Here is a 24,409-nt window from a genome sequence, read left to right as displayed (position 1 = left end):
TGCAACAAAGAAGGCAAATTTCCAGTGGAGTCCCATTGAGCATTAAACGTAAAGCGCTATACAAATACAGGCCATTTACCATTAAACAACCTTTAGCCCTCCAGCTCCCAAAGAGCAAAGTCTGTGCGATGACCAAGAGTACAGCTAACTATCCCTAACCCTAATGGTCGATCTCCCTTTGTGCTGCCTCCTGCATGCTTTACCCATGCAGCACCCGTGACAAAACCAAACTGAGCATTTTCTGTACAGTTCATCTCCTAGTTAGATGTGAGATCAGTGTCCGAGTCTGATTGCATGTGAAAGAACACCCCTTCCTTCATTTAAAGGTCTTGAGTGTTCCCCTGGAACAAATTAACCTACACACTTTAACTGGTACACTTCACAATATCCAGAGGTGAATGCATGATATGTTGCAGGTTACAATGGTTAAGCAGGATCAAATGTTCAATATGGCTCTCTCTCACCAGGCTGACTGACGACACTAACAATATAAAGAGATTTAGGGCCGTGCGGGACCCGCTTATCTGCCAAAGAGGAAGCGCAATCCCCTCACCTCAGACCACAACTTTATATCAAAGCCCTCTTAAAACTGCAGAGAAAGCAAAAGAATCATCTTCCAGCATGCAAGTAGGCTTAGTGTGCCATATACTACTACTCTGTGGTATGCACATGCACAGAGGAGGTGTTTTGGAAAGAGCAGAAGCACATCTCCGGAGCATTTAAAGATTTATTAGATACCTGAGAAAGGAGGGCAGAAAAGAAGTGCAAGTGTAAAGCAGCTGTTGAGAAAGAAGTTTGCAAGAACACATGAAGCAATCCGGAAGCTACATGAGGGACTTTCTTTTTTTGTGTTACAAAATGCATCAAGATCATTTTAAAGTATGTGCTGAAAGAAAACATACATGTGATTTCAAACTGGACTGCAAATGCAGGAAGGCAGCGGGCCTTACCTTTCTGCAGTCATAAACACTGTCTAAACGCACACACACTCCTGGACACGGTGTGCACACTCAGCTAACACTTATCTGAGAGCCAAATATAGGCCATCCCTTGAAGATAATTAGAACTCATTTTGTGATCCCAATTTAGAAATCAGTGCAAGAAGCTTCTCATGTCGTCCTTTGCGCCAGAAAGTTATGATAAGATACGAAATAAAACACGCTCCCATGAGGAGATGCAAGACTCAGAGAGGGGACAGCCCCCCTCAACCCAAAAATGAATGATTTTAACTGGTTTTCTCATAATGCATGAAATCAGTATTATAATCTGCTTTGCATATGATCGACGAGGACAAACAGGAGGGTGTTTATATCAGATATATCTGATTTTTATCTGCCATCTTCAACTTTTTGTTTGACCAGTCATGGAAAGACTTGGTATTGTGTGGGGAGTGGATACTGAACAGCGAGGGAGAGGCAAGTGAGTCACATAAAAATAAGTATTAAAAGAAAGAGCTAGGCAGATGTCATGATTTAGTACCGTTTTAGCTGTTTATGTGCCTTTCTCTGACTCACACACAGTAAGCAGCCTGATGGACAGATAAAGCTCCTTTAACAAGCGCACGATGGGGAATTTATGGTTCAGAGGTGTTAGCACACGGGAAGCCTGTGGGCAGCTACTGACCATCTGCATACCTGCAGAGAGCGTCTGTTTTCAGATGGTGGCAGAGTCAAATATACGTGGTACAACTGGTCTGTGTGTGAGGTTGTAACATCTAAAGAAATAAGGGAAAGTTTAAAGCAAGTCAACTACCTTTGCTGTCAAACTACCACTGAAATTAATCAAAACTAAAGTAAAACAAGCAAATCCACTGTTCTAGAAACCTGCTGAAACTAAACTATATTCACAACAAAAGCTGAAAACCAACTTTAAAAGAGTAAATGGAAAACGTAAAATCATAATGACTACAGCTAAAGATGGCCCACCTCTTCATTAGATTTTTCATGAAGTGCTCAAAGTGCAAAAACAGATGCACTGGAGAAATTCAGCAGCGATGTGTTTCACTGGAAATCCTGATACAGTTACCAAGAAAACAAACAAACAAACAAACAAAAAAAAAAAAACTGGTTGTGAGCACTTTCAGGTGGGAACTATTTTCTTCCACCAACCAGCAGAAACTTGCATCTGGCTGACTTAACAGCTGAACTAATGTTTACCTTGGTCAGACTGAGCCTCTAGTCAATAGCTATAGGGTGACATATTTACTGGGTGTAGTTTATTAAAAAAGAAAATTGTTCCTACTTGAAACTGCAACAACAAGCTTTGCTGTTTTTTCTGACGAACTTGGTGATGAGTTCTGGAAAGGGACGCTGTTAGAGAGGTTTTCAAATACCACACACTGAGTGCCATTTAGTGTAATAATAGTTAAGAGAAGGCTGATATCAATAAAGGTTTGGGGACAAATGGTCAAATATCTTTAATATAATTATACTTTTTGTTTATTGCAGGGTGAACTGTCCCTTTAACTCTCTATGGCGATGACAGTTAAATTCACAAACTTCATGTACTCCAGCCTGAAAGCAGAAAAATCACATCTGTAAGGGAATCTGTACTCGGTTTATTTAGTTTCACGGGGCTCTGATGTGCGCTCAAGTGGCTCCAGAAAAATCGGAAAGTGATAATAATAATAAAAGAAAGCAAGGCCCTGAACACAAGCTGGTCACCACCGACTGACGCATGGTGGAGAGTGATCCCAGTCAGACCCCTGAGCAGACAGGAGGGGACTGAAGTGGGTCGTTTCCACATGGCACACCACACAAACACGTGACCGTCACCGGGTCTCTTACCTGTACCCAAAGCTAACACACACACACACACACACACACACACACACACACACACACACACACACACACACACACACACACACACACAGACAGTTAGAAAGCAATTTAACGGAATTTACATCATCTCAAATCAAGCAAACGCTCTCCACTTCAACTGCGTCAAGACACCGAGCTCCACAAGCACTTACTTCCGGTGTAAGATTTCAAAGTAAAAATAAGTAACAGGGAAAAAAAATGGTAGGGTACCAACATTATTTGTTTTTAATCAATCAATGAATCCCAAGATTATTATAGTAAACTGAAAATAACCTAAAATTATTAAATTAACATTAAGCACACTTCTGCAAACTAAAATAAAATTTTAAAAATTGAGTTTTAGTCCAAATAATATAATAATTTAAAAGCCAAAACCCAAATAACTAAAGTTAAATAAGCAAACAAAGAAAGGGACTGAAAGGCATGCCAAGGTGATTATCAAACACTCCAGAACTATAAATGTTTTTATTTAACAGGGATCTTAACATCTGACAAGCTGGAAACAGAGACTATTGGATATTTTTTGCCTGAAAGTCAAATTTCAGAGTTCAGGATTCATTACTTGGCATCAAGAAGCCAAGTAACCACAAATTAATTAGATAGACAGATAGTACTGTGAGGTACTACAAAAAAGCTAAAGGAAAATAAAAATTAGACCATTAATGCGCAAAAAGTAGAGCAAATAAATCATATGCACACTATAAATCTAAGAAACTCAGGCACCAATTTCCTTTCTGCTGTACACATAGCTATATATTTGGGGATTTGAAGCTAATAACAGTATATATATTTTAAGTCTTTATATATATATTTTATTTATTTATTTATTTTAAATGAGCAGTGTAACTCAAGAGTCGATCTAAACTATTTATGCCAGTGTGAAGCGACTCAAAGTGTACAAAGCCAAACTTCAAACCATCACTTTTCAGTTTCTAATCAACTGGTGTGGTCTGACTATAAATTTTAACCTTAATATGCAGATTTAGGCAGAAGTGTTTACCTGTAACAGATGGTATATTTGCGCCAAATCTGATCATCTTCAGTACAATGTCATAAAATGTGCAGAAAGCAACAAATAAACAATTAAAATGAAATTATTTAACAGGATCCTACATGTGGTTAGCTATAAAGCCATAGTTTTTTTTTTTTAAATTGTTTTAATATGAAACCCAGCATTCCCACTTCCTGTCTAATTGGCACTATCGGCTGCCGGCTTTCCGCAGATGCTCCACGCCGACTGCGGCTCCCTCTGCCCCGCTACCCGCCGCCCTGACGTTCGGAGGCGGCTACAGCTTCGTGCTAACAGTGTGCTCTCTCTTTCCCTACACAACCCCCACCTCTACACTCAAACACATCACGGTCAAAAAGCGAAAACACAGCGAAATGTAGCAGCTGGCTGTTCACACGGACCCTCTGAGCGTTTTCTGCCCCGGCGTGCTGATGCTCAGTCCCGACCCCACATCCGACAAAACGGGTATAAGATGCTCGGCCAGCGGCGTGCCACGACACACCACCGCGTCCCTAAATCATTATCAACCACTCACCGTGAAAAGGCGGTCGCTTATGCGTGAAAGGAAGAAGAAAATCGCTCCCTACCGTAGACATCGGTCGGTGCTGGTGGATGCTTCCTCTTGAAGCTGTCAAAGAGGCTGTGCGGCGCAGCAGCTGCCGTCTCTTTGCCTCCTCCCACCGGCCGCCCCTGGCTCTGGCTCGTCAGGATACCTCCAGGGTAAGAAAAGCCCGGTTCTATAAAGTCGACAGACTGCCTGCTTGTCTATCTGCAGACTAGAGCAGAGAGACAGACCGCTACACCAATATGAGCCTCTGAGTGAGCAGGGCGTGTCACACAGCCCGTGACCCTCCCCGGTCCTGCTGCGTGCTGAGCCGCTGAGCCAGCGCCACACCAAATTTCATTAAAAAAAACTGGGGAGTTAACGTAGCATGCTTGGTATGCACAAGTCATCTGTAGCTGAAAAAAGAAAGTGAGAGCTGTGTAGTGAGTTATCAGATTAAAAACTTTGATACATGACTGACACAAAAATAAAGTAGGATATTAGTAATTGTGAACGATTTGACGGATTTCATGGCTAGATTAGTACTATGGGAAATGGGGAATGTAGCTTGCAAAACACAAGAAAATGTAATAGCAAGAATATATACTAAAAAGACAAACCAGTTAATACTTATAATAAATATAGATGGCTCCAACTACGCAGAAGTGTAACGTTTTGTGCATACAAAATCCTCCTGAGAACCGACCTATGCATTTTTGTCCTCTGTAATGGACATTTGTTTTTGGTCTATGTCTTTTGATTTATTTGAGCCACCTTACTAAGTCCTGATGTAGTAAATACAGGACTTTTCATTGATATCTCATGTGTTTGGGTGGCCTCTTTCAGTGCCAAAGAGGAAGGAAATCACAAAATAAGTTCAATGTAAAGATTCCTTTCTCTAGGTTCCCAGGAGGATATGTGTCTTCTCCGTGCACTGAGGTGAATCATTATGTCCCCCTAAGACCCAGCAATTACATTACATCTGACATTTTTAGCCATCACAAATAAGAATGTTTTCAATTTAATTCACAACCAATCCCACACATAAAAGCTAAGAGTTTGATTTCCTGTTTTTTCCTGTCAATTAATGAAACTCATGATATGTATGTACATGCTTAAAAGTGCATTAAGCTATACACATCCTGTTTTTATCAATTCAATTTCAACCTTACTGAAATCGTGTTGAAATTGTGGTTTTTTGCATGAAACATGAAAATAGGACAACCCTGCCCACAACCACCAAATGGGTGATCAGTGATCCTCTGATTACATCAAACAGAAAACAGGAAATATAATTATTTATTTATTTTTTTGTTCTTCTGGGTCTCAGCAGCCTATATGTTTATATTAACTGCAGTAGGTAGAAAATATTTTCCTACCTGATACCTGACATTTTATCACTTATGTTGAGCTCAGGTTGTTCAGCACTCTTCTCTCAGTGACTCCAAAGACAACTGAATTATATTAAAAGATCTAAGCTTCCTTGTGTGTTTTTGGTACACACTGGATTGTGCGTCATATCTCTTATCAGGGTTTTAAAGCAGACAAGGAAATTATGGCATGTGAGCAGAGTGTCCACATCCCAGCAAACTAAATGTGGGACAAAGATACAGGACAGTAATGCTGAGAGGCATTAATCATGTGAAGGACATATTTTATTTGAACATGACCTTCCCAACTCCCGTCAAGTTTAGTTTGATGTCATTGTCTTCCTACTCTGCGCTTTTTATCCAAATAACCTTTGAAACAGATTATTTCAGTTGTTGCTTTGTCTAGACATCATTGCGAGGATTCACCCATCGACTAGTAAATCGCTACAAAATCAAAATGTGGAAAAAAAAAACTTTATTAACTACAGTTGTCAGCAGAAGTTCACATATACAAATCATGGGGATGAATGTGATGGCGAATTTGGATCTTTGATAATTTCTTTGAACTATTATTTCTATTGTGTGTCCAGCATACACCTTTAATAACTTTAAAAAACAAGAACTGGGTGCACAAGTTTGAATTTATTTTTTGTTCCCTCTTGTTCACATAGGGTCAAAGGTATACATGCAGATTCAAATGCATACATACAATCACTTAAATCTTTTAATAAGTGGTGTTGAAGGTTCTATAATGTATTGACTCTGACTTTCTACAATGAGAAAGTCCAAGCAACTCAGTAAAGATCTAAGACAAGGAACTGTAGATTTACAGAAGCTGGGAAGGTCTGTTGGAGCTATTTCTAAAATACTGCAGATTCCAAGATCATAAGTTCAAACATTTGCATGTCAGTACAAGTTATTTGGATGCGTCACTACTTTGCCAAGGTCTGAAAGAAGACCAAGCTATTACCCTGAGATGAGAGAAAGTTGGTTACGATGTAGGGAACAATGCAAGAACTAGCAAAGATCAAGCATGCCATGAGCTGGAAACTGCTGGGACACCAGCGTCACTGTCCACAGAGAATGATGTCAACACATAAAGGAGGATAACATGAAACTTCTGGAATGACCTTCTCAAATACCCAACCTCAGTCCTAAATTTTAATCCGGAAATTTATGGACTATGCTTAAAAGTTTCAGGTGAGTGCCAGAAAACCAACTAACTGACTAAATGAACTCCAGTTATTTTGCCAAGAAGAGCGTTCAAATATCCAGCCAGAACTATCCCAGAACCTCGTTGATGGCAACCAAAAGCATCTGTTTGAGGTGTAACTTGGTAATGGAGATTTCATCAAATATTAATGGGGGTGTGGACATGTATTTGAGCATGTATGTATACTTTGGACAATGTGTCGAGGACAGAAAAACCAAAATAAATTCAAACTTGTCGAACCAATTCTTTCATTTTTTAAACTCGTTAAAGAACAGTTCAAATAAAAACTCCAAACTTACCATCATATTCACGCCCACTGTGAGTGTATGTGATCTTCTGACCAAAAAGCAATTTTGAGCCTTTAAAAAAACCCTCATAACAAACCCACTAATCACTCAATACTGAAATACCTCTCACAGCAAGATACTTAAAGCTCCAGCTGATACTGTCATTTCCTATCCTACATCTTTGCGTAAATGCAGGATGATGTGACTCGTGTTATGACACTGAATAGGTCTGGCTCATGAGAATGTATGGTATGCACGAACATGTGTACGCTTGTGAGTGGAAACCTCCATTCAGTGGAAGCCTTGTCCCTAATGTGTCCCCTCATGATGTGAAGTCAAATCCACTTAAAACCACTGTGTCAGGATTCATAAAGAGAATGGCTGCAAACTGGGCTTTGACCCACAAACCTCGAAGTGGCTCTCACACGCTGGCAGGATATGTGGCGGCTGAGCTGGCTGTAACAGGACAGTCTCTCCTTTTTGATAACAGGGATACAAAACACGACAGCCTTCTTCTGCCCCAGCCCTTTTCTATAGATTATCCCGGTTATGCAACATATCGTTTAGATCTCAGCAGTCAATTTTTGCTGATGTTCAATATATAAAGCTGTGGTTTAAACACATTTCACAGATGGTGCTGGTGGATTGCATGAAATAACGCACACACAGAACTTTCCAGCTTTTTTTCCGTTTCTAAAATGACTTCATTATTTTTCCTGCAACTCTCTGAAAATCTGTCCACTTAAGGGAGGGAAGGAATAGACCTTTTCTGTTTTGGAAGGCTTCACAGCTTCTCTCACATAGAGCTCTGTGAATACTGTGAAATGAGGAATAACCTGCTTTTAGGTACCAAAACAATTACTGACACACCTCCCAGCTAAGTATCAATTATGACGCTCAGGGCTATAGTGAAACAATCTGAGAGCCACACCCTGAAACCCTGACTTCTAATAAGGGACAAAGTCATTTTGATTTATCATTGCGCTGCAGTCATTTTACTGGCAGTATATTTAATACTGATGAGAAGCTACAGAAAGATTGGAGAACACCGGAGACATCCATCAAATACTACTGCTGCAGATATCTGACTCATGCCTGCTGGCAACTGCATTAGTGTGTGTTTTAAAGATACCATTAAGGCATCATGTGGAGATCCAAGTCTGTGAGGCATAGTGTTACTAGTGTATGTGTGTGTGTGTGTGTGTGTGTGCACGCGTGCATTTTAAATGAACAATTTCAACTCATGAAATTATCTTCTTATACAATTTAGGTGTTCTACTGTGATTTGAGCCTAACCATGTATAAATGGATGGGATTTCCTTTAAAAGGAAATTGAATGGCACTTTTCTTTTCTTACTAACCGATCAAAGCACTATAAAACACATTTGCTCATGCAATCATAGGTAAATGCATTTGGATGGTGCTCTAGTCTATGCACTGTAAACACTTTACCTGACATCTGTGGTAAGTTTAGCATCACAGATTATCTCAGTGAGGACGAGGACGAACGTGCACGCACCCAAGACTCGGAAGGCTTTTGAATAGAGGACCTTCTTGCTCTATTATTTTCTGTTATACATGCATTGTTGTAAAGGTGGAAGCTCACATTAAACAGAGCCAAAATTTCAAATAACGAGGTCTGCGCATGGAGAGATAATCCTATTGAATCAAAAGCTCCAGCTTCAGATGGCTTTCTCTACTCTTGGCTCTGTATGATGTCAGAGAGAGAGGATAGCCCTTATATGGTAATCTGAAGCGCAAAGCTCTGAAGCTCCACCTACCTTTTGTTTGTGTGTGGTAGCCAATTAGAAGAGAGCTGGCTTATAACAGCATGTCCCACCTTGGAAGCTGAAAAATGTTCATACCCCACATCCCATGTTTGTTTGTTTTTTTACTATTAACAAAAAAACAAAACAAAAATCACTGAATTTCATTGAAGGCCCAGCATCAGTAAAGTCTTGCTTGTTTATTTACCCTTACAACAGTCATTAATTCACTCTGAAGCAGCTCTTCTTAGACAGGATGAACTGTAGGGCAGCAGTTTTTCTGAACTGTAAATCATTGAAAAATAGTCTTAGAAAATAATAATATGGAGTTGGAATGAATGCTTAATAGGTCCACTTTAAGTACTGTTTGAAAAGCATTTAAAAGGAAGTCTTTCATCTCTGTCCTCCTTAGATGGAGCTGAGCAGGCTGTTAAGGTCTGTGCTAAGCTTGTTGTTTTCCCGGCAGAGACACGACTACGGCTCTGGATTGATTTGCTCCTGCGGTGAATACACACACCAGCCAGCAGCCTCCAGCTGGCAGCAGGAAGACCCGACCAACGTTGTCTCCGCAGGAGAGCTCATTGTCCCGCCCCTGCGGTGCATCATCTCACACTCTTCCTGCCTGCAAGATGCAAACATCTATATATGCATTGGAGACACCCTATTAACCAAAGTATGACTTTTTTGTGACATCATTATACCTTGGACACCAAAGTGCAAAGCTATGAGAGTGAAATATTGTGCATGTGCATGTTTTAAGACCAAAATATCACCTGGATGATGTGTAGTGCTTTTAGGAAACCATAAAATGCTGTCCTGAGCCAAGAATGTGGTACATGATGTGACAGACAGTCGTTTATGAAACTATAATATCCCACTGGGTGATGAAATCCTCTAAACATTTTATAAGAGGAGATGTCTGACTAATAACTTTATGTAAGTTATTACAATTATGAAACCAAGCAGCATTTAAAATGAAAGCTTGGCCTACACTGACCTCTAGTGAAGACATGACAAGTGTGCACACGGAGAACAGAAGGAGCAGATTCTATTTCATTTTTTCTCCAGCATATGAAAGGAAATCCCTAATAAAAAAAAAACAAAAATATTAGCATGAACAGTTAAAACCATTAACACCAGACTATTTCCTTCGGTAGTTTTGTTGTTAGATTACAATCTGGTTACCAGACGCCTCCATGTGGCCAAACTGAGACACTTCATAGGCAAGAGTTGAGCAGAGGCAGACTGCAGAATATAGAGCAAATCAATGCAAAATGGTTTGCTTAAATAATTTATGAATGATACACAAACAATGAATACATGGTTTATAGCAGACTGTAAACTTACAATTTTAATGTGTATCAGATAGAGCTGTGAAGGTAGTAACTGCTGTTTTATATTTACAGTTTGAGTTAGAACTCGATGTAATAAATCACTTAGTCAGCTGATTTAGACCAGGGCAGACTCAAATAGTTTACTTTAAATTCACTAACTGCAGCTTTTTCACTGAAAATGTAGCTTCTTCTTTTTTTTAAAGAACATTTCCACATGCGAACTTGTGTTCTGGTAAACTGATGGGCTCAGCACTGTGTATTCAGGTGATCATTAACAACATCTATTCAACCAGTCACATGGGAGTAAATCAGTTCATTTAGTCCTGCAGACGTGGTGAAAGATGACCTGCTAAAGTTCAGCTCACATAACCACTCATTACAGCAAAGGTACATTGAGCCTCGAAGCAGATTGGATACCACAGCAGAAGATCACACCAGGTGAACAAGAAATCAAGCTACAATTGGCAAGATTGGAAAAATCTTTCCTGATCCAAGTTTGAATTTCAGATGATACATTTGGATGAAGGATGAGAATTTTGGGTAAACAACACAAAAACAGGGAAAACATCTTGGCTTGTATCAGCTGTTCAGGCTGGCAGTACTGACGTAATGGTGCAGAGCATGGTTTCTTGAACATGACGTGATGAGTTCATTGTACTCAAATTGCCTGTATAGTTACCAGATGTGAATCTGGTAGGGCACCTTTGGGATGTGGTGAAACAGAAGATTCAACTGTGTGATGCTTTCATGTCAACATGGACCAAAATCTCTGAGGAACCTTTCCAGCACCTTGTTGAATCCATGCCATTAAGAATTAAGGCAAAGCGGAATCTCTTATACTCTTCATATCTACTTTATCCTTTGTTTAGTGGTTTGGTTTATGCATTATTTAACTGCTTGACTCCCCTCTCCTTTTTGGGCAATTTTTAAAAATATTTTACATATAAAACTTATTTGTTGATTAATCAAATCTTGCATTTGGAAACCTCTGCGGCCATAACAGAGCAAACAAAAACAGCATCCATACATCCACAAGGACTCACACAGCGGCACATCCTAAGAAATTTCCCATCTTGTGTCAAGAGTTTAGTTTATTTTGACAGCGTTTCAGAATATCATACAGGTAAACAAGATTTTTGCAAAAGTTAATATATTCATAGTGTTGCATTTCATAAAAATAGTTGCTCCACTTACAGTCTTTGTGACCATCAATAGTACACCGAGTCATATTTATAGAGATATTTGTTCAGGGTCTACACACTGCTATTACACTACACAGTGATACGGAGCCGCTCAGGTTGTCGGGGTTTATATTGTGGTGCGAAAGCGTGTCTTTGTTGTTCTCAAACACACACTTTAACACACCCCTAGGTTTTTTTTTTCTTTTTAAAATTTCCCTAGAAAACTACTTACAGTTTGACTCGATGGAGACAGCTCAGATGTGGAAAGCAGTGATTTGTGCAAAGGCAGAGCAAAAAAAGACACACGTTTCCCTGCTTCTGCTCAAATCTGAAGTCACAAAATAAAGGAGTAGTCCAACTAAATGGGTGTGATGTGACGGTGTGTAACTGAGGCATTTTACAAGTGACTGAAAAAGCTCAATTGTTTGCTCCCGGCTGGTGATTCCTCCATTCCTCCCATTTCAAACCCTCTGTGTTGGATTGTGTTTTTAAGTCAGTCTGCTTAGTGCGTGTGTAATTACGGATTACAACGGCAAACATAATGACTTGTGTCCCTCTGCTCACTCAAACACTATCAGTATGTCCCTCAGCAGAAGAAGGAAAGGAGGTTTTTTGTTTTTTTCTTAGGCTCTTTGATTCTCATTCAGAGAAAAATACTCAAAATTAACAGTTTGCTAGATTCCTCCCATTCAACAGCCATTCAGTGACTCAAAGAATGCACTGCAGCCCTGTCAAGCTTTGGATTCATGCAGAGTGTGGTGTGCTTACTGTTTGGCACGTTTAAGGGTGGGTGATATCTCGGTGCAGTTATTTAGCCTCAAAACTAAAAACAATAGCAAAAGGAATTAATGCTTTATCTGTAATCCTTTGCAGGGTGACTTACAGTGTTGGGGAACAGAGAACTACATGTAACTAAATTAGTATTTTTAACATTATTTTATTATTATAGCTTGTTGGCAGTTGAACATTTGTTTTGATGCAGTGATTCATGTAATCCAATTACATGAGGGTTTTTCACTACAGAAACTACAAATAAATGTTCCATAAATGCAATGAAATAGTCCCACCCATTTTTCTGTCAGTCTGTGGGTTGATCACAGGGATTTTGGTTATTTTGTAGGGCTTTTCGGTTTCATTTAGTATTACCGAGTTTTTAATTCAAAGGTCTTTTCTGAATATTTTGATGGAGGTATCTTGAGATTTTATTAATTTATTAACTCAAGATTAGGATTAACGTTAGTCCTACTTTAGTTATAACTTAAAATGAAAAATAAAACTGAACTGTTGATTGTTATAAACAGCGACGGCTTTGGCTGCGCACTAGGCTCACATTTAAGACCCACACTGAACACCTCTCCAGACTATAAAAGTGTGGATGACACTTTTATGCATGCACAATTTAAAATGGGAATTTATTGCAGTCTGGAAATAAACCAAGATGTTTTTATTGTCAAAAGGAAAGAGGGGACTTTTTTAGCTTTTTTTTTTTTTTACTGTAATCTACTGAATACCAGCTACCGTTGCTTATTTTTAGACTCCAGTACATTTTTTTCTGGCCACTTTATGAGTGTGCAGCTATCTGAACATAACACTGACATACTGGTATTATGACTTTAATGCTGTTGTGGCTAACAGGCTAGCAAACAGCTTTTTACACACGCATATGCATATTTGACCTCAGTGCAGTAGCTTTTTCTTTTGAAACATTTTAGTAATATTAATACTGTGTAAAAAAAAAAAAAAAGAACTGACTTTTATCAAATTTTATTCTTTTCTTACTCATCATTGCACCTTATATGAAAACCGAGACAGTCAGCAAACATAAAGGAGCAGCTTTGCACGCTGCAAAGGTTACTAGGTTACCTCTTCTGTCTTTTTACAGGTTTGTTTTGTAAAATTACTAATTCAATCAAGTTTCCCCAACGCTCTTTATTAGTATCAGCGTAACTTTTGTACTTTTGTGTAGTTTATGTTCCAGCAACCTCAGGCAATGCTATCTGAGACAGATGAGACATTTTGTCCAACTTCACCTGACAGTCTTCATCCTAAAAATCTTTCCCTCCTGTGACATTAAATGTCAAGCTGCTTTCAAGTACCTCTGCCTGTAATCAAGAACGCGCCGTTTGAAGTCTTAGCGTCACCGTTTTATCAAACATTGTGCAAGAATAGAAAACTTGACAGGAACTGTGGCAGTTACCAAAGGCGGCAGGGCTTAGCTAGTTACGAGCTTGATGTATAGAAATACAAGCGTTGCCTTCAAAGTCAGTCAGATTCTTGGGCAGGAATGCTTAAAAAAAAAAAAAAACAGGAACCCTCAAAAGAGCTTTGGCATGGATATATATGTCTCAATATCACACAGTGTAGACAGAATCTCTTAAAAGAAATTTAATTCAGCAGCTGACAAAGTGTCACGTTCACATGAGCATTCAGTCCTTCCTTCGAGATGCAGATTGTTACGCAAGCGAGCTTCTGAGAAGGTGAGATTGATTCTCTACTGAATTAATATCAGATTTTATTAATTTGGTTTGGTTTAGGGTGCAAAGCTCTGTCTGCCATGTGGCGACGTTTGATTACACAATCTCATATAAGCAATTCTTCATGGAAATTACTGGTGTCAGACCTCATTAAGAAATCAGTAATGAAAAGCATCATGACCCGAGATGAACCACAAATAAAAAGGGACCGTGGATACCTCCGCTAATGGACTCATTTTCATACATAAGCTTGTGAAATAAATTGTATATTTCACCGTGTCACACTAAAGAAATGCAGTTTATATTTATATCTGTAGAGTGGGTGTTGTATAGCAGCCTCTGTTGAACCCTCTGCAGTATTTTCACGGTTGAACCTTTTGTCCTCAGTCTAAGGCACTCTGCCCCTTCGTTGGTATCACGCAAGCTCCTTCTCTCAGTGTCCGACAGGACACCGCTGTCGCAGATTGCTTTGATCGTTAAGCACAGAAGAAAGGAAAATAGATTGAAGAGACACTCCCACTGAAGCCCGAGTGATTCAAACAGGCCGTGCAGTCGATCGCAGCAGGCTTGCTGAGACCCAGACCTGTGATCGCAGGGCGGAACGGGAGTGTGCAGGAGCAAGGAGCTACCTAAAGATCCGGGGCACGTCGTGCTGCTTCGCTCATTTATTTGTAGACTAGAATTTCTATATGTTCACTTAAAGATGATCTTATTTACAAAATGTTCCCACATATTCATATTCGTTATAATATATCTATGTCTATAACCATCTGATAGATTATTCAAGACAGGTTCAGGCCCAATACAGTCTCTGTTAAGGCAAAGTTTCTGCTGATGAGTCGATTTCATTTCTGCGGTCGCTCTTTGATCCATTCACTCTCCTCAAAAACATCCGTTAAACATTCCTTTTCATAAAATAGACTCCACTGTGTAGATATATATAAAAAAATCCATCCGACATTTACTTCCTGCTATGTTGTTTATATTTGCATGTTTGCACCCCCCCCTCAGTTCAGCAAAATAGAGGTCTTCAAAATTCATTTACTCCACAAATGATTCCCACCACGCTACACAAAGACTCTATTTGCTCTTCTTTTGTGTGTGTGTGTGTGTGTTAACTTGGATGATTTTCCAGTTCTTAAGGTGGTAGGTGTAAAATATGTTTCTCCAAAATAATTTAAAATACAGTTCCATAAATAAAACTTTAAAAACACGTGGTCCAGATCACCCTGCCCCCCTCCTCTTGGTTTTGACTGTATGGGAGAAGAGGTCGATGAGGGGATGCAGGAGCACAGGAGGGAGTGAGAATGGTACTTTCATCCAGATGGGGTGGTTTAGTTCAGATGAGTGTGGCCACTGCTTTCTGCTGAAGCTGCGGGGTTATCTGCTCAGAGTGGACGTGCCTGTGCGCAGGGTGCTGGGCAGCTTGTCTGATCCAGGGATCTTCCAAGGTCCAGGAGAGACTGTGGCCTTCCTCCCCGCTGCGATGCTGCTGCTGCTGGTGCTCTTGTTGGGTAGGCTAGGCCAGCTCTCTCCCTGGCCCCTTTCTAGTTCCCTGGGCCTTGGCTTGCTCTGCTCCAGCTCCCCCTGCTTTGCTCCACTCCAGCGCTCTACATCTTCCCTGCTGTTCCCGTTAATGTGTGGGAGCTTAGAGCTGCTAGGAGAGTGAGTGGACTCTCTATTGTCCCTAGTATTTCTCTCCTTGGACCTTCCTCTGTTGCTTCTGGAAGGTTTAGGCTCTCCGCTCTGCCCGTCCTTGCCCCCTTCCCCATCAGGAGTTGGCTGCATCCTGAGGCCCTTGTGGGTGGACCTGCCACCCTCCTTCTTAGCTCTGCTGCTCCCGCTGGTCGCAGCCGCTCTCCTCGCGTGGCCGATTGGGTCTGGGTTTAGCAGCTCGGCTTTCTGGGGGCTCTTCGAATGCTCCGTCCTGCTGTCTCGTGCCACCGGGTCTCGATGGACATCCTGAGGTGGCAGATGAGGAAGGTCGGGGGCTGGGGCTAGATGAGATGAAGGCGATGACATGGAAAGGCTTTCGATGGGAGGGGCTATTTCCGACAGGCTTGGGGAGGCTGAAGGGCGACCATCCCATGGGGCGGCATTGTCTGGAATGCATATGGATGCAGTCAATAACAACATAACAACACCACTCACCCAAAAACATTAAAAAAAATAAACTCTAATCATTACAGCAATCATGCCTATTCTACAAGCTGGAAGCACTGAGGTAAATATCAGAACAGGACGATAACCTACTTTCAGACGTGTCACAGGGCAACTCTACTTTTAGACAACATCCATCTGCCTCCCATAACTCTCTTAAAGGCCTTGGCCAACCGAAAATGTTGGCGGAAAATCGAAAACAGGTTTAATGAAATGGATGATGTGTCCAATAGGGTGGTGCTTTAGTGAGAATGAAAACCATAGGGGCAGAGTGCCTCTCTCTTTTTCTCTAAAGCTGGAGGAACTCTGTATCGGTGTAGCTTCCGCATTGAATCTGCGGTGCATTCCTCCACAACTCTCCACTCTCACAGACTGTTAGCTTCTGTTTCCGCACCGATGAGCCTCAGTCCCTGGGCCATCAGTCATTTTCAGTGGTCTAGGCAGGGGGCAGAGGCTAGGCTTGCTACACCGGCGCCATGAGGCCCAATTATAAGAAGCTCTGGAGCATTTTGAATGCAGGACGAGCAGGAGGTCATTTCTGAGCAAACTGGAGCTTCACAGTGTCGGATCACTTAATCTCCCTAAATTTCAGCGGAGTCACTTTAGCACATTACAAAATAAATACCTAGATCTGTGCTTATCAAAATCATCTGAAAAGCTTATTTTTAACCGTTTAGCAAGAGCAGAATCAGATAGAGGTCAGATACTGCCAAAGATCACTTCTCTGACTCACAAAAACTATAATTCATTAATGAATGTATTTAAAAACACTTTCAGTGACAGTACTCACACTTCCACACATTTTTCATGTTTACAAAAGATTTTGGGGTGAAATAAATAGGGGAGGAATGCAATGGGGAAATACCAAATACATACAAAAATACCAACTTAAAAAAACATGACAGAGCCTGCAATGTATTTTACAGACTTCTACTGTAGACAGTTTTTTAAGCGTGCCATTTATTCTTTTGTCCTGGACTTGTCCAGTTTCCTCAAATCTTTTAAGAATATGCTGCACACCACGCAGAAATATGCCAAGTTTGAACCTTGTAATACAGTTTTATGCCTGTCAAATTGTGGTATTTTGGCTTTTTGTTTTGGTAGATTTAGCTGAAGAAATTGCAACAAATCATGTTTTTCTGACAGGCCGGTAGTAACAAAAGTTACAATTTAAAACTGGATCTTCACAAAGTCTGTTCTGTGTAGACACAACACTGATTCATCCCTTGAGTTAGATGCCTTTTAATGCTAGAATGAGTCAAACAAAAAAAACATTCCCCTGAAAGGACGGGAATGAAAATGAATGAAAAAAGACCTTTAGAAAGCGGAGAACTACTGCTCAAGACCACTTTAAACATCTGGGTCCTTGGAAGCAAAATATAATGCTGAGGTCTACAGTTTAGTGCCGAGCAGTTAGTGTGAGGGTTTACAGCAGTTACACAGGACGTATTACTCAGCATACAAAAACTGTATCTGAACTGATTTCTGTTTCTGACAAAAAGCTTTTAAGAGAAAATTACTACGCAAAACAGAAGAAAAGTTTTGAACAGAAACATGCTGATACTAAGTGCTATTTTTACATAGTTTGCTTTCATGTTTCTTTACTAAAAGTAGCAAATAACTTTGACCACCTAAGTAGCAAGCTTAAGTGTAAGTTTTGATAAATTTGATAAACGCATACCCTTAGAAAGGGCGCACTCAATATCTCAACGCCACGCAGATGAACACAAAATAACATTTGTGCTCATACTCACAGCTACATCACACAGTTTATACTCTTGATTTTTGGTGCTTTATTTTGCATAAACCCTTAAAAATCTCACAGCAACCCGAAACAAAAATAGCTCGCTCCTTTGAACATTAGTATGCTAATGCTTTAAATAGGCAAATTAATCACAGCGCGTGATTTGAATAACCTTCCAGTATGCAAATGAATTGCTTGTAAACTAGGAATGATTAAATGTTGAATCAAACCCACGCAGATTAGGCCATGTGGGTTAAAAAAATGTCGCTTCTAGGCTGCAGGGGAACTCGGATAACAGTAGCTATCTACAGATAGGGTGCCGTGTTGTCTGGCTGACCACACCGGGACTCCTTGTGTGCATGTTTCAAGATTGTAGCTCAAGGCAAGTATTAAAAAAAGCTCTCCACACAGAGAGATTAAAACCTGGGCTGGAAGGGGACTAACAGAGAAGGGCAGACATGGGGGAGCGACAGGGGTGACCACCAAGGCCAGTTGTTGATGAATAAGCCTCACAGAGAGGGGGGTTAACAGATAAGTGAGCATCATGCTGACGCAGAAGCCACAGGAGTGAGTGACGCATTGGAGTTTTACTGCCCGCAGTGTCATACAAATAAATGTCCCCTTCCAGGCTCAATTCATGCTGCGCTGAAACTTTACTGGGTAAATAATCTGCTGTAATATTTCACGTTCATTTCCCCTGGCTGGCTCAGGATGCACGCTTATATAGCTTTATTTTTGAGCCCATAGGTAGCTGTTGGTGGCTGATTTATCTTTCAGTCAGGAACAGAGTTATGTTCACTAATTTTAGAACCTCCTGCAGCTCGGTGTGATTTTTGTTGATTACTCCTGGAGCAAAAAAACAGAACAGAAAAGAAAAATCTTCAAGAGTTTGGGGCTTTTCAAAGTTATAAAACAAGTTTTGATGTGAAAACAACGCACAATACCAAAGCACAGAAAGCCAGGGTTAAGTGAAGAGAAAGAAACATTCGTATGGTCACAAACCGTGTCTTTAGAGTGGCCCGTTAGGAAGAAATAGGGGGAGCCATGCGTGTCACTTTTCATGCACATGGAGAGACTGGAAGATACCATTCCTATAGAAGGGGAAGTAACAACCTAGACCAATCAATTAGTGATAGATCACTGAAATGGACAGAAGATAAACTAGTGTTAGTTAAGACAGAAGAGACAATTAGTTTACAGCAACAGTGAAATACAGAACTAAGAGATTAAATACAAAAGGATGACGGCTACAGAGGCAGAAGATACAATATGAATAAAAATGCATGTCAGATTAATATTACTAAGAGTCGATGTGATACTAGATTAACAGTGAAAAAAATACTACGTGTTAAGAAAGAAATGATCTGAGAGACAAATAATTTAAAGTCTAGAACCTTACCGTACTCTGGGACCTGCCCTGTACCCCTCTTTAGGAGGAGACGAACCCGCCTGCCCCCAGACTTGATGAGCTCGATAGCCCTAGCATGGGTCATGTCCCGAGTGCTCTCCCCATTGATCTCAATGATCTGGTCCCCAACCTGCATGTCAGAAAGTTTGCAAAGAAAACAAAGAAAGAAGCTAAGAAGTCTGTTTGTACTTTCCTTGCAAGGTCAAATCAATAAGACATTTTAGTTATAACAATATGCTTACAGCTTTTGGTCACATGCTAAATCTAAACCAAAGCTAAGCAAAATCTTTCTGGATTGTAGACTGGGGTTTATTTGCTTTAGACTAAACGTATGGATGGTTTTTAAATAGTGCTTTTAGGCATTTTTGCCTTTATTTGATTAGTGACAATTTAGGGATACATCAGTGATGTGTCATGTGTGTAACTGTAAGCCACCAAAAAGCAAGTCTGATATATAGCCCTATTTTCCTACTTTTGTGGTTGCTTGGTCTCTTGTTATTAAATTGTTTGCATCATCTTTGCTGTGCAACAGACCAGAACATTCATACACAGCATTTATCTTCCATCCTTGCTTTCAGATCATGCCCTTTTTTGTCATTTAATTTTTCTTCATGACATACACTCGGAAATGACTCTTCAACATCAATAAACATGAAGCAGTAATTTAGAGTAAAATGCAACTGAAACATATAAAATCAAAGGCATTCATTGAAATGATTTGTCATTGAAAAATGTGCTTTGTATAAACTAAATGTATATCAGCGAAGTAAATCTGATTTGATCAGATTCCATTAAATTAAACATTTTGCATTGTACCAATGTAACAAAATTACATAGAACATTAAATTAGTTACAGTCATCAAACAATGTAGTGGTAGGCTTGAAGACATAGGCCTCACAAAGGTAACAACTACACCTATAATATAATTGAATAAATCAAACGCAGTCTAGAAACTGTCAACCTGCTTCTGTTTGAAAGAAAGAAGAAGTATTTTTTCAGCCATGAACTTAGGGCAGCTTTGTTCTGTGATCGATAAATACTTTGCTGGCTGTATTCAGAACAGCCAAATACAGCAACCACTGGAACAAGTCTGAAGCTGTGTGCATCGATTAGACGGAGTATCAATAAAGCTCAATGACCACTGAAGGGAAAACCAAACTGCCCTCAATCAATCCAAAACAAAGCAGTAAGAATGGAGCAGATAAATCTAAATGATTAGATGACCCTTGCTATTTGTATGAAATGTTTCCTTGTGAGTTTATAAGGATCAATACAGATTTACAATCACTGGCCCCTTTATTAGTTACGCCTTAATAGTACTGGATTGGATTTCTGAACTTTTGCCTTCAGAGCTGTTTTAAGGTATTGGAAACATTCTCCACAGATTTTGATCCTTATTAAGACTTTCCCGTTCCACTACATCCAAAGGTGCTATAGTCGCTTGAGATCTGGTGCCTGAGGAGGCCATTTGAGTACAGTTTCATATTCAAGCAACCAGTTTGAGATGATTTGAGCTTTGTGACATGGTGTGTCATCTGGTTACTGCTGGGGACACTGTGGTTATTACACCACCAGCAGCAGCAGCAGCAGGAGCTAGAACCAAGACTTGTTTTGATCATGTCTATATAACTACATGCATTGGGCTGCTGCTATCTGATTGGTTGTTTAGATATCTGTGTTAATGAGGTGTTAATGAGCAGTTGAAGAGGAATACATAATACACTGGTTGTTAAGTGTATAAAATAATCATAACAGCAGCAGCTCAGCTAAAACCTAAAGTTAATATTCCCAGGCCTATCCCTTCTTTATGTGACCACTCCTTGGTGTATGTGAGGATGGCTCAAATATGAAACACTTCAAAGCCCTTCATGTGAGGGCCCTGAGGTTCACTAATGGGAGAAATCATGAGGAACAGGACAAAACATGCTGAGCCAATTACACTAACAAATGGAGAAGTCTCCCAGTAATGGTAAGAGGGTAATTTTAAAGTTAGGAGTGGACTAGAGTCAAGAGAGGGGGAGTCATTACGTGTCATTACAGTGGTCTGAAGAGGTGGAAGCCAAGACTGTTCTCATTAAACCTCAGCCCCTAACAGCAGCAGAGAGTGATCTCCATTTTCATCTTTAATAAAGAGGGAAAGAAAGCTGAATGGACAGCACGTGAGCTCAAAAAGCAGGAGATGGGAGCGAAGCTTGGAGAAGTAATTAAATGTGCTGAATGATTATCGGTAAAAATCAATCACTTCATACAATTTTCTTAACAGCATCTACAGTGACATTTAACCTAAAAAAAACAAACCTGTTAGAAATTGTAAGCGCTCCTTGTTGCTGATTATTTTGTTCGCAAGAGGGTTTTTTTTCCTCCTTTTTAAGAGCCTGTTGAGTAGAAACTACTTGGCTCAAACTCAAAATGTCAGAGTGACTGCAGGGAGTCACAGAGCATGTGGGCTTTTTGGTTTCCACACCTGAGTATGTTAAAGCGCTACTCAAATCCACAGTGACAGCCATGCTTTTTAACTACCGTCTCGCATTTGCTTAAGTTAAATGCAGATTGATTCCTCGCCGCATGCAGCGGTGTGGATACGTGGATTGCTGGAGGAGGGATCACACGGCTTACACTGTTTGATCAATCAACGGTGACAAATATGAAGCGCATACATGCGTCTACTTAAGTAAAATCCTGGGGCATTGGCTTTATTTACTTATTTTACATGTCATTAGGACACAAAATAAAACTTTACAGTTCAAAATTAACCCGAGAGGGTGACCGCATAGGTGCCCTCTCGGGTTTGTAAAACTTCTGTTTTGTACATTTTATATTTTGCTTTATTTGGTAACAACTGAAACTAACCAGTTTATTATGTACACCTGTTCAACTGCGTTTTAACCGAAATATCGAATCAGCCAATCACATGGCACCGACTCAGTGTACTGAGGTATGCAGACACGATCAAGGCAACCTGCTTGAATGGTCATCAAAATGGGCAAGAAAGGGGATTTAAATGACTTTGAACATGGCATTGTTTTTGTTTTGAGTATTTGATAAACACATTTACTTGTGCAAAGCGTGGCTCCAGTTAGAGTCAAAAAAATCAATCAAACCAGGGTTTGCTGTAGGGCGCGCCTACCTTCTCACTGACACAGTTATTCATGTGAACTTGTCCTTTTTTTTTGTTTGTCAGATCCACACGTCACTCGTCCACATCTACTTCAAAATGCTCAACTTGAGGCTTCAACAAAGCACTCTAAACTAATGTGTTAGTTACTTCCATGTTTAATGAGAACTGAATGCAGCTCTTTCCAACTTAAAATGTAACTTACTGTAGTAGACTGCTACATCAGTTAATTGGTACAACATGAAACCTGTCATAGGAGTTTTTTTATGTCCAGAAACTTTACTGGTAATCAGTTTGACTTTTTCTTTCTCACTTTCTTTGTTTAATACTAAATACTTAAAAAGAAACTATCACTACTTCACAGCAGTTTGTTTACTGATTTTAAGTAGAGCTCCACAAGTATTCCTGCTTCCTTTTCCACGTCCGTCTGGAGCCACTGGACTACAACGATTACAACACAGAAAAGGAAAAGTAATATCTCCCTCAGGGGCATTTTACACCATTATCTTTGACAGGTTCATTACAGATAAGCACTGTAGTGCATACTGAGGCTAACAGCCGCAGATGTAAGAATCGGAGGACATGCAAGAAAAAGAAAACAGGACTGAGGGAAACGCCAAAGACAGAAAAGCTGCTGGGGAAGTGGAAGGGTTTTATTTTCATTTCCACTGGATTTATTGTTATTACATATATATATGTAATTCAGAAAATGTGTGTGCTGCTTTGTTTTTTTAGCTAAAAGGATAACTGTGTAGCTGTGGAGACCATCAAACACATGACATCATGATGGCCCCATTAAATGATTAAATCTGTCTTTAACCTGCTGAATATCACCTGATGCTAAACAAAAGGAAGAAGTTAAGTTTTGGGAATTTGGGAGGAGACAAACTTGCGATCAGCATCAGAAGGACAAACCATCTCATACATAAGTTATTTTGACAGATTATTTCTTAGCTGGCACAAAAAAAAGTTGCAGTTGCAGCGTTGATAACATCAGACAATTACAGACAACACCGTGTAATGCAGCAAAGATTGAAAGCAGCTTAACTTTTAACGATGGGGTAATCGCTTTCTTAAAGGAAATGATGTCATCAAACCCTACCCTCATCCTCCCGTTGCGAATGGCCGGCCCGTCCTCTGCGAGTCGTAGGACAAAGAGGTCCATTTTGTACTCCCGCCCTCCACGGATGCTAAAACCGAAGCCCTTCACGCTCTTCTCCAGCTCCACTGTGAAGAAGTCGAAGTCCTGTGTAAGCTGAGACAAGCAGAGATCACGCATGATCAGATGCAGTCGTACTCGAGCACAAAACAGACTATGACTGCAGAAAATTGTCTCCAATAATAGTTTTTTTTGAAGGAGAACGGAGCAAAAGCAATGGGGGAGGTGCTAATAAGACCAAAACTTTAGCTTCAATACATGAGGTTTTGAGAAATAACACGGCATGTACTTTGACAGACAAAACCAGCTTTAAATAGAAAAACAAAGGGTTTATACAAAAACTCAAAATATCTAGAAACAAGCTTAGAATATAATAGAAAAACAATCTCTCTGGAAATATATTTTACTACATTATTGTACAAGAGACTGTGCAATGAAAAATATGTTTGAGGTAATTCAGTGCCACGTAACAGCTTTTTCACCATGTGAGCCCTAAAACATTATTTTAGACCCTGAATTTGTAACTTTAAAATGTTCCTCTCAGCATGTCCCTGATCACCAACCAAATTTAGAAGTATTTATACATTTATTGGCCACTGGCAGCTGAGCTGTGAACACAAGGTTGATATACAGCTCAAATTTTAAGTTTACTTGTTAGGAAGTAGTTTCTTATTTACACATCCAAAATATCATTGGTGAAATATTGGCAATTTTTTGTCATATTTATGGCCACCATACAACTTTAAGTCCATTTATCTCTCTCCTTTAACCTGCTCAGTAAGGAGAAGGAAGGTTTCTTTACACCTGCAATAATTTATAAGT

General features: G+C 40.0%; 2 protein-coding genes across 7 annotated transcripts in view; both read right to left on the bottom strand.

The window, feature by feature from the left end:
* LOC146649834 (fatty acyl-CoA reductase 1) overlaps positions 1–5,194 on the bottom strand; it is a 63,026-nt gene extending 57,832 nt beyond the window's left edge. Inside the window, exon 1 of one of the 3 annotated variants that reach the window (XR_014908081.1) lies at positions 4,419–5,194. Coding sequence is in view for 1 of the 3 variants with exons in the window: in XM_085385922.1 (XP_085242048.1) it covers positions 4,419–4,427 (9 nt within the window). In the remaining 2 variants the exon portion in view is untranslated. Of the gene's footprint in view, positions 1–4,366 lie in introns of all 3 variants that reach the window. The other 2 variants (XM_085385924.1, XM_085385922.1) reach the window with 2 other exon arrangements.
* Positions 5,195–13,896: 8,702 nt separating this feature from the next.
* Positions 13,897–24,409, bottom strand: part of magi2a (membrane associated guanylate kinase, WW and PDZ domain containing 2a) — a 273,251-nt gene continuing 262,738 nt past the window's right edge. For all 4 annotated transcript variants that reach the window (XM_085385962.1, XM_085385963.1, XM_085385964.1 and 1 more), the window contains 3 exons: positions 23,531–23,683; positions 19,304–19,442; positions 13,897–16,102 (listed from right to left, as the gene is read on the bottom strand). In XM_085385962.1, the coding sequence (XP_085242088.1) occupies positions 15,381–16,102; positions 19,304–19,442; positions 23,531–23,683 (1,014 nt within the window). In that variant the 3' untranslated portion in view covers positions 13,897–15,380. The remainder of the gene's footprint in view (positions 16,103–19,303; positions 19,443–23,530; positions 23,684–24,409) is intronic.

The sequence above is a fragment of the Rhamphochromis longiceps genome, linkage group LG17 (genome assembly GCF_057381845.1).
Source record: "Rhamphochromis longiceps isolate RC_006_pf linkage group LG17, R_longiceps_female_GT1.1, whole genome shotgun sequence".
Classification (NCBI taxonomy): Eukaryota; Metazoa; Chordata; class Actinopteri; order Cichliformes; family Cichlidae; genus Rhamphochromis; species Rhamphochromis longiceps.
Note: the sequence above shows the minus strand (reverse complement) of the source record. Positions and strands in the feature narration are given on the sequence as shown.